The 16,323-nt window shown below is 45.6% G+C and overlaps 1 protein-coding gene across 3 annotated transcripts in view; it reads left to right on the plus strand.

The window, feature by feature from the left end:
• PHF20L1 (PHD finger protein 20 like 1) overlaps positions 1 to 16,323 on the plus strand; it is a 375,592-nt gene that overhangs the window by 118,279 nt on the left and 240,990 nt on the right. For all 3 annotated transcript variants that reach the window (XM_029592049.1, XM_029592050.1, XM_029592048.1), the window contains exon 5: positions 1,401 to 1,489. In XM_029592049.1, the coding sequence (XP_029447909.1) occupies positions 1,401 to 1,489 (89 nt within the window). The remainder of the gene's footprint in view (positions 1 to 1,400; positions 1,490 to 16,323) is intronic.

Raw genomic sequence — 16,323 nt, forward strand, 5'->3', positions numbered from 1 at the left:
CATCTCAAAATATTTACTGAGAGTCCTGAATCCCGACATGATCGTGTTTCGAACCAACAGGTCCTGCTTCAGGGGAAATATGTTCTCAATACTTCACTTCTTTTCATCAGCAAAATTTCCGAAGCGGGTCTGAAATCAGACCGCGAAAAAGAAAGTGAATGAAAAATAGCCAGTCTGAAGAATTTTGCTGATAGAACGGATGGAAATTTTTGCTGATGAAAAGAAGTGAAGTATTGAGAACATATTTCCTCTGAAGCAGGACCTGTTGGTTCGAAACACGATCGTGTCGGGATTCTGGACTCTCAGTAAATATTTTGAGATGAGTACTCGTTGTGTAATTTGGATGGAGTTTGTGATTGGAAGTGAAGGCAGCGCGGGCTAGTCTCGCGTTACCGATGGAAACGGGAGGCCTGCGAGTGAGGATACTGAGGGAGGGTTAGTGGGTAAATTGGAAAGGGGGGGAGGGAGAATGTATGGCAGCCAATGGTCTGGGTTAAATTTGAATTGAGGGCTAACCATTAGTTGCCATAGCGATAGTAAGCAGGGGCAGCCGTTTCGCGCCTCAGTTGGTGCGGGAACGGCTGAGGCAAGCAGCTTTCCCATCCTCCCTCCCTAATATGGGGCTTTTTATGGTTAAACTGATGTGTTATTGTAATTGTCGCAGTGGTGGCTGTAAATCCGAGCCAATGTTTGATTTTGTTATTGTATTGTTAAAAGGAATTCGGGGGGGGGGGGGGGGAATCTTGTGTAGCATGAGATGGCCAATGAGCAAGAGGGGGGCCGATGCTCAGAGGCCGTGGCACTTATCTACGCTGGGAAGCGGCGGGGTAAGACAAAGGAAGGACATTGGATTAGCTCTACCATTGGGATGTGTTGGGGGGGGGGAGGGTGGGCAAGGCATTCAAAATGTGAAAAGGGGTGGGATTATTGTTAAGATTGTTTGTAGGCTCGGGTTAAGTTGGAAAATAAACTGCGGCCTTTTTATTTGACAAAATAAAGTTGTTTGTGATTTGACTATTAAATAGGGTGGGGGGGGGGGGGGGGGGAGAATTTGAGGTTTCGAAGTGAGTCTTGCCTCTCCCAGTTATCAGCCATGCAACCACTGTAGTGTCCTTCAGATGACTGACTTCGTTTTTTGTTTGTGTCACAAGTAAATTAGGCAGCAACAGGCTAATTATGTACTTTCTCCCACCAAGCAGCAGAAACATGGGAGTCTGGGGGCACAATATATAGGGATTCTATGTAAGTGATCAGAGTTGAATACAATATTCAGTATATATTTTTGTCAGATTTCATCTGGAGAATGTATTTATTAAAACAAAAGCTAAAATTATTTACATATGTTACATTTCAGCTGTAGGTTTTAATTAGTTATAATTACGATATACATTTTCTTCTAGGAACCTACACAGTACAGTTCTATGATGGTGTGATTCGATGTCTAAAAAAAATGCATATTAAATCCATGCCTGAAGATGCAAAAGGACAGGTAAAGATGTGTTGTATTTGTAGGTATTTTAAAGAAAATAACATTTTTCTGCTTGGGGCAATATAAATCTGCTTGGTATAGTTATTGTTTACTTATGCAAGACTTCTATAAGTCATACTGATTGTTATGTAATTAGCAATTTTGAAAATTAATATAAAATATGTTTTCTAACAAGTATGTAGTTCTGCTTATTTCAAGTGTTTATTAACAGTGTGAAATTGTCACAGGGTAGTGCCTGTGTCCTGTATTTGATCACTGCCCAGTTATCAGAAACACTACTCATCCAGGCTCTTGCAGTAAAAGTCAGTGTTTTCCTGCCAGAGCTTATTTCTTTACTAGCAGAAACAGTTCGTGCTCTGCCACTGCAGGCCTACAAACATTTACAACAGTGCTTTCCTATATTGGTTGTTTTAAGCCTCCATGCAGCAACACCTTCCTGTCTTGCTGTACTTCTCCCAGTTGCTAACTTTCAGGTCAGTGCAGTAATCTGGGTGTTCAGAAACTATGCACTGGTTTTCAGCACACATTTGTAATGCCCAGATTAATTTTTTTTTAACTCCCGATGAAGTAAGCTAATGAAATGCAAATGCATCGAGAGTAAAAAAAAAAAACAACAAAAAAAAGCACATTAAGAGTAAAATGGGCAATTGGCACAAGTCAAACACACGTTTTAACTCAGGAAGGGGGGAGGGAGGCATCTCTTACAAGGCCATAAGTGATGGCAGCCACTACAATTTAGCCAGATAAATGCTGATTTATTTAGCTATCTGGCGCAGGTGACCACTACTTAACCTGATAAGTATTTATCCAGCTAGGTAGCAATGAACTGTGCTAGATAGTCAGATAAGTACCAGTTTATCTAGTTATCTGGCAGCCTTTACCCTCTGCCAGATAGCTGGATAAGTCAGTACCGTGTAAGTGGAAGCAGCCTTTACATAGCCGGATAAGTACAGACTTACCGTATTTTTCGCTCCATAAGACGCACCTGACCATAAGACGCACCTAGGATTCAGAGGGGGAAAATTAAAAAAAAAAAAAAATTGTGCTAAACCGGCTCTGCGTCTGGGCGTCTTATGGAGCAAATTAGGGGAGTGCATAGCTTTTTTTTTCTCCCCATTTTGTTTTCGGGTCTGGGGAGGGCCATTTCGGTCCACTCCCCAGATCAGAAAACTTTTTTCTCTGGGAACCCCTCCCCCACCAAAAAACCCCCCATCCCAACCCTTTAAATTAACAACCCCCACCCTCCTGACTCCCCCAAGACCTGCCGACTTAATTTACCACAACCCCCCACCCTCCTGACCCCCCCCAAGACCTGCCGACTTAATTTACCGCAAACCCCCCCCTCCTGACCCCCCCAAAGACCTGCCGACTTAATTTCCTGCACCCCCCCACCCTCCTGACCCTTCCAAGACCTGCCGACTTAATTTACCGCAACCCCCCACCCTCCTGACCCCCCCAAGACCTGCCGACTTAATTTACCGCAACCCCCCACCCTCCTGACCCCCCCAAGACCTGCCAAACGTCCCTGGTGGTCCAGCGGGGGTCCAGGAGCGGTCCGGGAACGATCTCCTGGGAGTGGGCCGTCGGCTGCCAGTAATCAAAATGGCGCCGACTATGTCACTGGGACCGTCTAGCGGTCGGTCCCAGTGACATAGTGAGGGCAAAGGGCCGTCGGCGCCATTTTGATTACTGGACCACCAGGGACGTTTGGCAGGTCTTGGGGGGGTCAGGAGGGTGGGGGGTTGTGGTAAACTAAGTCGGCAGGTCTTGGGGGAGTCAGGGGGGGGGGGGGTTGTTAGACTTTTGTTTGTTTTTTTTATATTCGCTCCATAAGACGCACATACATTTTCCCCCCACTTTTGGGGGAAAAAAGTGCGTCTTATGGAACGAAAAATACGGTATCTGCAGACATTTTTCAACTTTTTTGAAAACATTTTTTCCCCTTTTTTAGGCGTTTTAAGTGCCAGTGCTAAAAAGATGTGCTGGCCAGATGCAGTCTGTCTGCATCGGGGGCTACAGCTTAATGCCCTTATTTTTATAGGATTTCCATGTGAGGGCACTAAGCAATACTCCCATTTAGAAACTCACATTTTCTGCATGCAAAACGCCATGCTGCATCAGCAGTTAGTTTTGTGCACAGATCATCTGCATAGAAGTGCAGGCAGAAAGTTGCATTTGGCTGAATGCACCTTTCTGCATCGGCCTTTTAAGTAGTAGAGTTCCTGAGTTTGCTTGTCTGGCTATTTCCCACAGAGGTGGTAGCATTCTGCTTATCTGGGTCATGCCTGGTTGAGCAACTGCCTCTCCCTGCAACCTTCTGTTCCTGGTATCTCCTGTTAAGAAGATTGTTTCCTCTAAGTAAGCCCGTAATTGGATGTAACTGGACTCAGCTGTTACTACTACTGTTAAACATTTATATAGGTGCTACAAAATGCCTGCAGTGCTATGCAGACATCAAGAAGATATGGTTCTTTCTCTGTAGGGCTTACAATCTAATCAGCAGACATTGAGGGCAGAAGAACATTGAGAATAGGCTACATTAGTGGATCTGGGATCTTTGCCTTTAAAAGTCTTGAGGTAACAGTTGTGTTGACTTCATGTATGTTTGTCCTGACTAGATTGTAAGCTCCATGCAGTTAGGACTGTCTCTTATGTGTTTCTACACAGTACTTTGTATATTTAATGGTGCTTTAGAAATGATAAATAGTACTAGTAGTAGAGGTAGGAAAGGATTCAGGCAGGTGGTGCAGGAAGGACATTTGCTTATGCAAGTTGAGGTGAGTTGCTTGTTAACAAAGTACCTGTAGATAATGTTTTCAGGATGTTTGGCAGTGTTTCTCTTGCTTTCCTCCTTTCTTTTCTCTGTTTAACAGATGGATAGGTTACAACTGAATCTGTAATAAATCTAAGGGAAAATAGAAAAGAACTATAATTAGGAAGGGGGGGGGGGGGGGCGACTAATAATACACTTTTAATGTAAATACTTTACTTCAGTAGAAGAGGCGCACACACTACCCCATGGAGCCCACCACTTGGCCAACTCACGTAACCTATGTCCGCTGTGGAATTAGTTGAAAAACAAGGGAATGATTGGGGAGAGGCATATTAGGGATCGAAAGCAATGTCAAAAAGGTGAGTTTTTAGGTGGGATTTTAATGTGACCAGGAGGAGTCCATTTGCACTGATTTAGGAAGGTTGTTCCAAGCTTTTTATGAAGTGAGAAGACATGAAGCTGGGGAGAAGGGCACATATAATAGCAACTAACCTGAGGAATGGAGTTCAGGAGGAGGAGTGTAGGGCAGCATAAAGGATAGGCAATGAGGAGCTAGAGAAAAGACACTTTTACCTTAATACAAGAAGTTTTGAATTTGTGGATGCAGATGTAGTGACTTGAGAACACGGGTTACATGATCGTAGTCATAATGGAAGTAGAGAGGCAGAGCTGATACTTGGATGGACTCAAGTGGCAAGAGATTTTTCAGTGGGAGTCAAGTGAGAAATAATTTGCAGTAGGAGGTGATGGAGTGCATAAAGGTGCTCATGGGATAGATTTTGAAGATGTTAGAGAGGAGGAGATGACATGATTTTGCAGTGCTTTGAATATGTGCAGAGAGATATCACTCCAAGGTTATGGGCTTGAGGGTACAAAGAGGATGGTAGAAGTGTCCATAGAGATACAGAAAGAAGTGGGGAATTGGGTTTGGGGGGAAATGCAAGAACCTTTATCTTGGCCATGTTAAGTTTCAGGCAGAGGCTGTTTGAGATTTGAGCATGGAATCTAGATAGAGAGTTCAAGTACAGAGAGGTAAATCTGGGAGTCCTCAGCATATTGGTGATACTAGAAACTATGGAGGAGATAAAATCACCAGGGGAACTAACGTAGAGAGAGACGAGAGGAGGACCAAGAACAGATCTCTGAGCGTCACCAGTTGGAATTGGGATAACTGAGGAGGATGTTCCCCCAGAAGGAAACCCTGAAAATGCGATGGGAGAGGTAAGCCACAGAAATCAACTGAAAATAGCATATCTAACAGTAGGTGGTAGTCAACAGTGTCAAAGGTGGTGGATAGGCCAAGAAAAATAAGCACTGAGTCAAGTCATTTGGCCTTGGCCATAAAAAATTGCTGGAAACTTTGGCAAGGGCTGATTAAATAGAATGAACAGGGCAAAAACCAGATTGGAGCTGATCAAGAATAATTTGAAATATCAGGAAGTCAAGGCAGTATACTTGAATAGGAGTCAATTAGTTTGAATGTAAAGGGGAGAAGGAAGACAGGATGGTGGTTAGGGTAAATATGATCCAGCAATAGCTTTTTGAGGAGTAATGTGATCATGGCATACTTTAAAGCAACAGGCACGTTTACATTAGTAGAGTGTGATAGATTGAGGTTGTGACAGATGGTAATGACCATGGGAGGGGGGGGGGGGGGCGGAGGGAGAGAATTTAGGAGTTTGGGAACAGGGTCTGAGGAGCAAGTAGTGAGTTTTGAAGTAGATGAAAGATGGGTAGTTTCTCTCCAGAGGTTTTGGAAAAGGAGATTAGGGTAACAGGGCCTGATAAAAGCAGTGGGTAGGTAGTAATGGCTTGGTGGAGAATTCAAAATGAATCTGGTGAATTTTATGTGAAAAAATCAACCAATATCTGGGCAGAAATTGAAAGGAGGTGGGAGGAGGAGAAGGTTTGAGGAATGAGGTGAATGTGGCAAAGATTCAGCAGGGGTTAGAGACAAGGCTGTCAGATGAATATAGTAGATTTGCTTGGAGAGAGTAATTGAAGATTGGAAAGAGGCAATCATGAATTTGAAATATAAGAAGTCAGCATAAATTTGGGATTTTTGTCAGTCTTTTTGTAGAATGGGCGTAGCAATGTAGAGGTGAATCCCGGGAGCGAGCCAGAGTTGGGGGTCTGGTGTGTTTTGCATTTCAGAGGATGGGTGAGGCCAGGCTATCTAAAGCAGGTTGAGAGACTGTTGCATGAAGAAACTCACTCAAACAGTGATAAGGATGTAAAGGAGAGGAGAGATGGGACTGTAGGGTAGGTGGTGGAAGGGCAATAGCCTGGAGATTTCTAAAGGTGTCAGTAGTGACAGGTTGCGAAAGAGATGGATAGGGTTGAATGTGAAGGATTTCAGCTGATGGTGTGAAAGGGAGAGAGCATACTGGAGAAGCCAGAGGACATGCAGTTGAGCGAAAAGTTTAGGTCAAGTCAGTGGCTATGCTGATGAAATAGGATCTGTGAAGCATAGTTGGAGGCCAAAAACAGGTTAAGGCAAGAGGTTTAGAGGCATGTGAGTTAGCAGGGTCATTTATATGGAAATTAAAATCTCCAAAATGATGGAAGGGGAAGATGTCTAAATGTAGAATGAAAATCAGGAGTCGAAATCAGGGAGAAAGAGGGGGAAAACTTATTTGGGGGCCTGTAGTTGACAGCTGGCTGTAGAGATAGAGGAGTGAACAGTTGAATATAGTGGTCCTCAAAGGATGAAAAGGAATGTGATTGAAGAGGAAGGAGGGGTTGAAGTCAACGACAAGTAGGTAGCTTAAACCATCACAACCAGTTGAGCAAGGTGTGGGAGAAGAGAGAGCAGGCATGACACAGAGCAGATACTGAAGCCAAGAGAGCCAGGCTTCAGTTACCACAAGGAGATGGAGGAAACACAATAAGAACATAAGAAATTGCCATGCTGGGTCAGACCAAGGGTCCATCAAGCCCAGCATCCTGTTTCCAACAGAGGCCAAAACCAGGCCACAAGAACCTGGCAATTACCCAAACACTAAGAAGATCCCATGCTACTGATGTAATTAATAGCAGTGGCTATTCCCTAAGTAAAATTGATTAATAGCCATTAATGGACTTCTCGTCTAAGAACTTATCCAAACCTTTTTTGAACCCAGCTACACTAACTGCACTAACCACATCTTCTGGCAACAAATTCCAGAGCTTTATTGTGCGTTGAGTGAAAAAGAATTTTCTCCGATTAGTCTTAAATGTGCTACTTGCTAACTTCATGGAATGCCCCCTAGTCCTGCTATTCTTTTTAATGTAAACCGGTATGATTTACATCGGATGTAAGAATGTCGGTATATAAAAATTAAAAATAAATAAATAAATAGTCCTTCTATTATTCGAAAGTGAAAATAACCGAGTCACATCTACTCGTTCAAGACCTCTCTTGATCTTAAAGACCTCTATCATATCCCCCCTCCGCCGTCTCTTCTCCAAGCTGAACAGCCCTAACCTCTTAAGCCTTACCTCATAGGGGAGCTGTTCCATCCCCTTTATCATTTTGGTTGCCCTTCTTTGTACCTTCTCCATCGCAACTATATCTTTTTTGAGATGCAGTATTCAAGGTGTGGTCTCACCATGGAGCGATATAGAGGCATTATGACATTTTCCGTTCTATTAACCATTCCCTTCTCAATAATTCCTAACATTCTATTTGCTTTTTTGACTGCTGCAGCACACTGAGCCGACGATTTAAAAGTATTATCCACTATGATGCCTAGATCTTTTTCCTGGGTGGTAGCTCCTAACATGGAACCTAACATCGTGTAACTACAGCAATGGTTATTTTTCCCTATATGCAACACCTTGCACTTGTCCACATTAAATTTCATCTGCCATTTGGATGCCCAATCTTCAAGTCTTGCAAGGTTCTCCTGTAATGTATCACAGTCTGCTTGTGATTTAACTACTCTGAATAATTTTGTATCATCCGCAAATTTGATAACCTCACTCTTCGTATTCCTTTCCAGATCATTTATATATATATTGAAAAGCACCAGTCCAAGTACAGATCCCTGAGGCACTCCACTGTTTACCCTTTTCCACTGAGAAAATTGACCATTTAATCCTACTCTGTTTCCTGTCTTTTAACCAGTTTGTAATCCACGAAAGGACATCGCCTCCTATCCCATGACTTTTTAGTTTTTGTAGAAGCCTCTCATGAGGGACTTTATCAAATGCCTTCTGAAAATCCAAATACACTACATCTACCGGTTCACCTTTATCCAGATGTTTATTAACCCCTTCAAAAAAATGAAGCAGATTTGTTAGGCAAGACTTCCCTTGGGTAAATCCATGTTGACTATGTTCCATTAAATCATATCTTTCTATATGCTCTACGATTTTGATCTTGAGAATAGTTTCCACTATTTTTCCCGGCACTGAAGTCAGGCTCACTGGTCTATAATTACCCAGATTGCCCCTGGAGCCTTTTTTAAATATTGGGGTTACATTGGCCACTCTCCAGTCTTCAGGTACAATGGATGATTTTAATGATAGGTTACAATTTTTAACTAATAGATCAGAAATTTCATTTTTGAGTTCCTTCAGAACCCTAGGATGCATACCATCCGGTCCAGGTGATTTGCTACTCTTTAGTTTGTCAATCTGGCCTACTACATCTTCCAGGTTCACAGTGATTTTGTTCAGTTCGTCTGACTCATCACCCCTGAAAACCATCTCTGGAACTGGTATCTCCCCAACATCCTCATTAGTAAACACAGAGGGAAAGAATTCATTTAGTCGTTCTGCAATGGCCTTATCTTTGTTGGAGATTATGCAGGCGTTCCAGAGGAAGCAAGAGAATGGGAATAGGGATGCAGTTGGAGTTGTTGTAGTTTGATGCATTTAGTGAGATTTGTCTGAAAGCCCAGGATTGGGATTGCTATCTCTAGCTAAGAAGAGGAGAAGGAGGTTGAGGGGCTCGTAAGCGTAATGACAGAATTCAGGATGGCATGCTCTGGAGAAGAGATACAGGGAGTAGAAAACAGGGCAGAATTGAGAAGTGGAAGAGAGGAAGAATGTAGAAAAGAACAATAGATCTGGTTTTAATTGCTTAGAGCAGGGAAAGAAAAAGCATAATAGTGCTATGATGGGGTGATATTAAAATGGATCTCCTAGCATAGAAGATGGGAATGATTTTACATGAGCAGATGACTCTATCCTCTAGATACTTAAGAAAATTGTCCAGTGGGATGAGTGGGCAACAGTTTGACACTGGCTTCCTTCTCTGAAACCAAAGTTAGATGCATATAAACAGTAGTAACAAGAATATAAACTTATCTTCAACAGCCATCTTGGTTGATGTGCCTCTCTGTCTGTAAAGATATCCTAGTCTCAGGTGACCCTTTGTAGCTACAAATTAAACCACAAGTCTTGGTTCGTCAGGCTCTATCATGCATATTTTAGCTGCCAGGCTGAATATCAAAGGAACCATTTATTTCTTTTAAAATATGAATTTCTTAGCGTTCAGTCAGATAAATCCAGAACCAAGTTGGTTATGTACTTTTACCAGCAGAAGGAGGTGGAGCAAGCTGAGTTCACAGTACATATACCCCTGCAGTGACCTCAGCCCGCCAGTATTCTCCGACTCCAGCATATGTTGGACGTGCATCTCCCCATTGGGGATTGCTTCAGCTTTTAAGAAGAAGAATTCAGGAAAGAGAATTAATGCCCCACTCTCCTGTGGTGATACCAAATGGGCCTTCCCGAGTTGAGATTTCCTGAGGTGATTTCTGTGGTCCCTCAGAGGTGTGCCTTGGTCCCGTAGCTGGTTTTGCTGTTTGAGTAGCTGAAGGGCAGCGAGTGCAGGAAGCAGAGCACATGCCCTCTCTCCATGTAGCTGGAGAGACTCTTTATGCTCAGCCAGGTAAAGTTGAACTCCAATAAGTTTAAAAAATAGACGTAGCGGGATGTTTTACTGTGCAGGGCTTTCTCTTGTCCAGTCTCTGAGCTCAGTGAGCCATTCTGACATTTGTCCCATTCTGTGGGAGGTTGAGGGATGTGGGCAGTCTGGCGGGTTGAGCAGTCCTGCTCCTAGGCTTTTCTCTGCGCACAATGCAGTAGGCTGCAATGGCTTTTCGCACGCTTTCTGAGGCTGTCCTCTATAGGCTTGTTGTGCGCTTTAAGGCTTCCCTCTACAGGCTTGTCAGTCCTGTGTGTGCGTCCAGTTGTGCGCACTGTAAAGCCTTGAATTCTGTGCGCCCATGTTCAATGCCACCTATTGGCCACGCGCTTACGTCAGCACACAAGTGACTATACGCTTGTTTTTTTTTTTTTGTGCACTTTCATTTTGGCCGCTTGGATGAGCGCCTTGTTGGGTGCGCTTGTGTTTGTCACATGATTTTTGAGCGCATAGTGGAGCATCTAGATGTGCGCACTTAAGTCCTGGATGCATAGTTTTTGGCTGCCTAAGTGTGCACGCATAAGGGTTGGATGCTTAAATTTTTGGGGGCGCCTAGTTGCATACCTATATATATTTATAAAAAAAAAACCAAAACAGCTAGACACACCTCCGCCTGCCATTCAGCACATAATCTGCCATTATGGCATCTGTGTCTAAGAAGCCTAAGCGTCTCTCTTTGCACTGCTTACATATTTGGGCGATTCAGCAAGGAGTGCCCGCTGAATTGTGCCAGCAGTTTGGAGGCTCAGGGTGAATTGCCTTCCTCTGATTTCGCTAAGCCTGGTTCTACCCAGCCGGATGTGGGTCTGGGTAAAGATATCTCAGGTGGGTCATCTGAATTTGGACCTCCCCCAATTGCTTCCTCAGCAGGGGGAGGTAGCTCAGTGAGTACTCCTCAGTTACCCTCCTGGTCTGGATGCTTCTACTTTTTCCTGGGTTGCATTTTTCCAGGCGTTACAATCTTTTCTTCAGGCGCAGTTCTCTGTTTTGTCCCATGTTTCTAGAGCAGAGATACAGGTGGGATCCTTGCCTGGACTTTCTGTTCTGCGCCGGAGTACCCCTCGAGTGTCAGCGGCTCTTTGGCTGAAGATCCAGATGGCACAGATGATGACGTTGATCCTACCTCTCTAGAGGATGGGGAAATCCCTCATGGGTTGGAACCGTATAAAACCATGTTGTGATTCTTTCACAGGGATGAATTGCCAGCCTTGATTTCCCAGACCTTGACCATGCTTGGAGTTCCTGGGGCAGGTCCTTTACTGAGCCGAAGAAAAATCATATTTTGGTTTCCTTGCATAAAGCCTCTTGCTTTTTCCCTGTGATGGAGGCCATTCAAGAATTGATTGATCTTGAGTGGGGTGCCCCAGAGGCTAATTTCAAATGGGGTCAGATTTTGGAAAGTCTATACCTGCTGAACCCAGTGATGAGAGCACTTATGCTTTCTGAACATAGATGCACTGGCGTATGCAGTCTTCAAGCGGACCACTATTCCCATTGAACGAGGAGCAGCCTTGAAGAATGCTCATGATAGAACAATTGAGACTATCCTTAATCAGGCGTTTGAAGCTGTGGTAATGTCCTTGTAGATTGCTTCTTTTTTTCTCACAAGCAGGATGGTAGTCTTCACATATGTGTGACATCAGGATGGAGCCCAATCATGAAAACTTCTGTCAAAGTTTCCAGAACTTTGACTGGCCCCTACTGGGCATGCCCAGCATGGCACTAACCCTGCAGCCAGCAGGGGTCCCCCTTCAATCTTCTTTTTTCCACGCAGCAGTAGCCTCGCGGTTTAGGAGCTCTGAAGAGATTCCTGACAGGAATCGTAAGTCTCGGACTGTCGAGGGAGCAAAATCATCGACCGAGCCACCGTCCGAGCCACCGTCAAAGAAGCCCCGTCCAGGAGCGGCACCGACCACTCCTGCAATTGGGGCATCGAGGCCACCCTCACCCAATCGGGGTTTGGGAGTCGCGATTCCGCCTGTAAAGGTGGTCCCTCCGACTGTGCCTCAGCCTCCCGTCACGGAGCCGGAGCTGATTGCCCCAGGTCTCCGGGAAGAACTGGACCAGCTGGTCCAGGAGGCCATCGACAAGGCGATGCAATGACTTCAGGTCCCTCCGGCACTGGCACTGAGAGCGGAACCGGTCATCGATCCGATTCCAGCAGCGCTGGCACTGCTGCTATCCCGGATGGAGGTGCTCGTGACTGCCCTTCCACCGGTGATTCCCATGGCTCCGGTGTGCTTCCCGATGACTGCTTCATCGGGAGGAGAAAACACCGTTCCGCATTCCTCCTTCGGGGGTATTGCCTCAGCCATCGATGCCATGTCGTCCCTCGCCACAGATTCATTCATCAGGGGCGATACGCACATCGGCACCTTCGATGCCATCCGCGGTGCCCCCGGCGATTCCTGCGATTTTCTCGGAGCCTGAGCTGGGCCCTTCGGGTATCCAACCCCCTTCTCGTCCTACAGGTCAGCCTGCTGATCCTTATGACACCTGGTAATGATACTTCCACAGACACCGATGATTTACCTTCACCTCCTTCTACTGAAAGTAGAAAGCTTTCTCCTCCAGAATACGTTGCTTTCATTAATTTTGTGAAGGAAATGTCGGAATTGGTTCCTTTTCAGCTTCAGACGGAGCAAGGTGATAGGCACCAGATGATGGAGCTTCTCCAATTCCTGGATGCTCCTAAAGTGATCACTTCTATTCCCATTCATTAAGTTCTGCTTGACCTCCTCAAAAAGAACTGGGAAAATCCTGGATACATTGCCCCAGTACACAGGAAAGCTGACTCTACTTATCTAGTACAGTCAGCCCCGGGCTTTCAAAAATCTCAGCTTGACCACCACTCAGTTGTGGTAGAATCAGCTCAAAAGAAAGCGAAAAGGATGAAGCCACACTCCTCTACCCCTCCTGTCAAGGAACACAAGTTCCTAGACAATATTGGTCGACGAGTGTTCCAAGGGGCCATGCTCATCTCCAGGATTGCTTCTTACCAGCTGTACATGACCCAATACAATAGGGTCATTTTCAAGCAAATACAGGACTTCTCTGAAACCCTGCCTGACCAATTCCAAGAACATCTTCAAACCCTTGTCAACAAGGGCTTTGAGGCAGGGAAGCATGAGATACGAACAGCTTACGATATCTTCGACACCTCCACTAGAGTGTCTGCAACTGCCATTTCGGCAAGACGCTGGGCCTGGCTCAAGTCTTCTGACCTTCGGCCAGAAGAACAAGACAGGCTCTCTGACCTGCCCTGTATAGGAGATAATCTATTCGGTGAACAGTTTCAGCAAATAGTGGCTGAGTTAAAGGACCATTATGAGCCCTTCAAACAGCTCTCATCGATACCTTCTGACTTCCCTTCTAGATAGCCCTTCAAGAAGGACTCCAAGAAGTCATTCTTCCGTCCAAGGAAGTACTATCCCCCACCAACAAGGTCCCGAGCTACGAGACCTTATCAAAAATCTCAGCCTCGGAAGCAAAAGCCACAAGCAGCTCCCCAGCAGGGGCCTGCTTCAGGTTTTTGACTTTCACTTGGAGAGCAGCAGCCTGATCCCTCTGCCAAGCATACCAGTGGGAGGCCGATTATGCCACTTTCATGGAATATGGCAATCAATCACAACCGACCAATGGGTGTTGGCAATCATTGCTCAGGGTTACCATCTGAATTTTCTTGCTGTTCCACCGGACTCCCCACCTCTACAAGCGTGGAGAGTAACCGACCACTCTGTCCTGGAGCAGGAGGTTTCCCTTCTTCTCCAGTTACCTGCAATAGAACCCGTTCCTCTTTCGCAACAAGGCCTAGGGTTCTATTCCCGGTACTTTTTGATCCCCAAAAAATCTGGGGGGCTTCGTCCAATTCTGGACCTACTTGCCCTCAACAAGTACCTCCAGTGGGAAAAGTTCAAAATGGTAACCTTGGGCTCGCTTCTACCTCTTCTACAAAGAGGAGACTGGCTCTGCTCTCTGGACCTCCAGGACGCATACACCCACATCGCAATAGCTCCAGATTATCGCAAGTACCTCCAGTTTTTAATAGGCCCAAGGCACTATCAATACCGGGTGCTTCCATTCGGCTTAGCATCGGCACCACGAGTCTTTACCAAATGTCTCGTAGTCGTCGCAGCTTTTCTCAGGAAACAAGGTGTTCCCGTCTTCCCCTATTTAGACGACTGGTTAATCAGGGCCCCAACCCAGCAAGCCGCTCGGTCGTCCCTGGATTTGACCCTACACACTCTAATCTCTCTAAGATTTCTCGTCAATTACGAGAAATCCTATTTAATCCCATCTCAAACCTTATCGTTCATTGTGGTAGACTTGGACACCTTACAGGCAAAAGTCTTTCTAAGTCAACAACGAGTGCAAACCCTCGTGTCCCTTGCTCATCAGTTGCAGTCTCAGTATACAGCAACAGCTCGACAATTCCTTGTCCTTCTTGGACACATGGTGTCCTCAGTCCATCTCACACCAATGGCCCGCATGGCCATGAGAGTCATGCATTGGACTCTGAGGTCACAATGGATTCAAGTGACTTAGTCTCTGTCAACCATTGTCCACATCACCGACGCACTCCGTCTGTCTCTCGCCTGGTGGAAATATCAGAACAATCTCCTCCAGGGACTGCCTTTTCACCTGCCAGATCCTCAACTCATTCTCACCACCGATGCTGCCAACCTCGGCTGGGGAGCTCATGTAAACGATCTGTAGTCACAAGGTTTTTGGTCTCCAGAGGAAGCCAAACACCAGATAAATTTCCTGGAGCTTCGAAAGATGCGATATGCTCTCAGAGCTTTTCAGGATTGCCTATCAAATGACGTCATCCTGATTCAGACGGACAACCAGGTGGCCATGTGGTACATCAACAAGCAGGGAGGCACAGGCTCCTTTCTTCTGTGTCAGGAAGTTGCGCAGATTTGGGCGGAAGCGCTCTCCTGCTCGATGTACCTCAGGGCCACCTATTTGCCGGGAGTGCACATTGTCTTGGCAGACAAACTGAGTCGTGTCTTCCAACCACACGAGTGGTCTCTCAATCGCTCTGTAGCGACCTCTCTCTTCCAGCAATGGGGTCATCCCCAAATAGACCTCTTTGCATCCCCTCAGAGCCACAAGGTGGACAATTACTGCTCCCTCATTTGGAGCGAGCGCTCTCAGCCCAGAGATGTATTCTCCCTTTCGTGGACAGCCGGTCTGCTTTATGCATTCCCTCCACTTCCTCTTCTCTCAAAGACTGTCATGAAGCTCCATCAGGACAAGGGAACCATGATCCTGATAGCACCTCACTGGCCACGCCAAGTGTGGTTTCCCATACTCCAGGATCTCTCCATCCGCAGGCACATTCCCTTGGGAACGCACCCGCTTCTGATCACTCAGAACGACGGATGTCTACGCCATCCCAATCTTCAGGCCTTGTCCCTGACGGCATGGATGTTGAAAGGTTAAATCTTCAACCACTTAACCTTTCAGATTCGGTTTCTCGTGTCCTGATTGCTTCACGAAAGCCTTCCACAAGAAAATCTTATTCCTATAAATGTAAAAGGAACACATCATGGTGTCCTTCGCAATCCCTTTTCCTGTCCAATCCCAAGGTTTTTGGACTATCTCTGGCATTTATCGGAATCAGGTCTAAAGACCTCTTCCATCAGAAAATCTTATTCCTATAAATGTAAAAGGAACACATCATGGTGTCCTTCGCAATCCCTTTTCCTGTCCAATCCCAAGGTTTTTGGACTATCTCTGGCATTTATCGGAATCAGGTCTAAAGACCTCTTCCATCAGAATGCATGTCAGTGCGGTAGCCGCCTTCCATAAAGGCTTGCTCCATATCAAGCCACCTTAAGTCCTCCGGCCCCTTCTTGGGACCTTAATCTGGTTCTCGGGCGGCTCATGAAACCACCCTTCTAACCTCTTCGCTCCTGTGACCTAAAATATCTCACATGGAAAGTGATTTTCCTTTTGGCTATCACTTCAGCTCGCAGGGTTAGTGAGTTACAGGCCCTAGTTACCTATCCGCCTTACACTAAACTCCTGCAGGACCGGGCGGTACTCCACACTCACCCTAGGTTTTTGCCTAAGATAGTTTCGGAGTTTCACATTAATCAATCCATCATACTACCTATCTTCTTTCCCAGGCCCCAC

The sequence above is a fragment of the Rhinatrema bivittatum genome, chromosome 2, assembly GCF_901001135.1.
Source record: "Rhinatrema bivittatum chromosome 2, aRhiBiv1.1, whole genome shotgun sequence".
Taxonomy (NCBI): Eukaryota; Metazoa; Chordata; class Amphibia; order Gymnophiona; family Rhinatrematidae; genus Rhinatrema; species Rhinatrema bivittatum.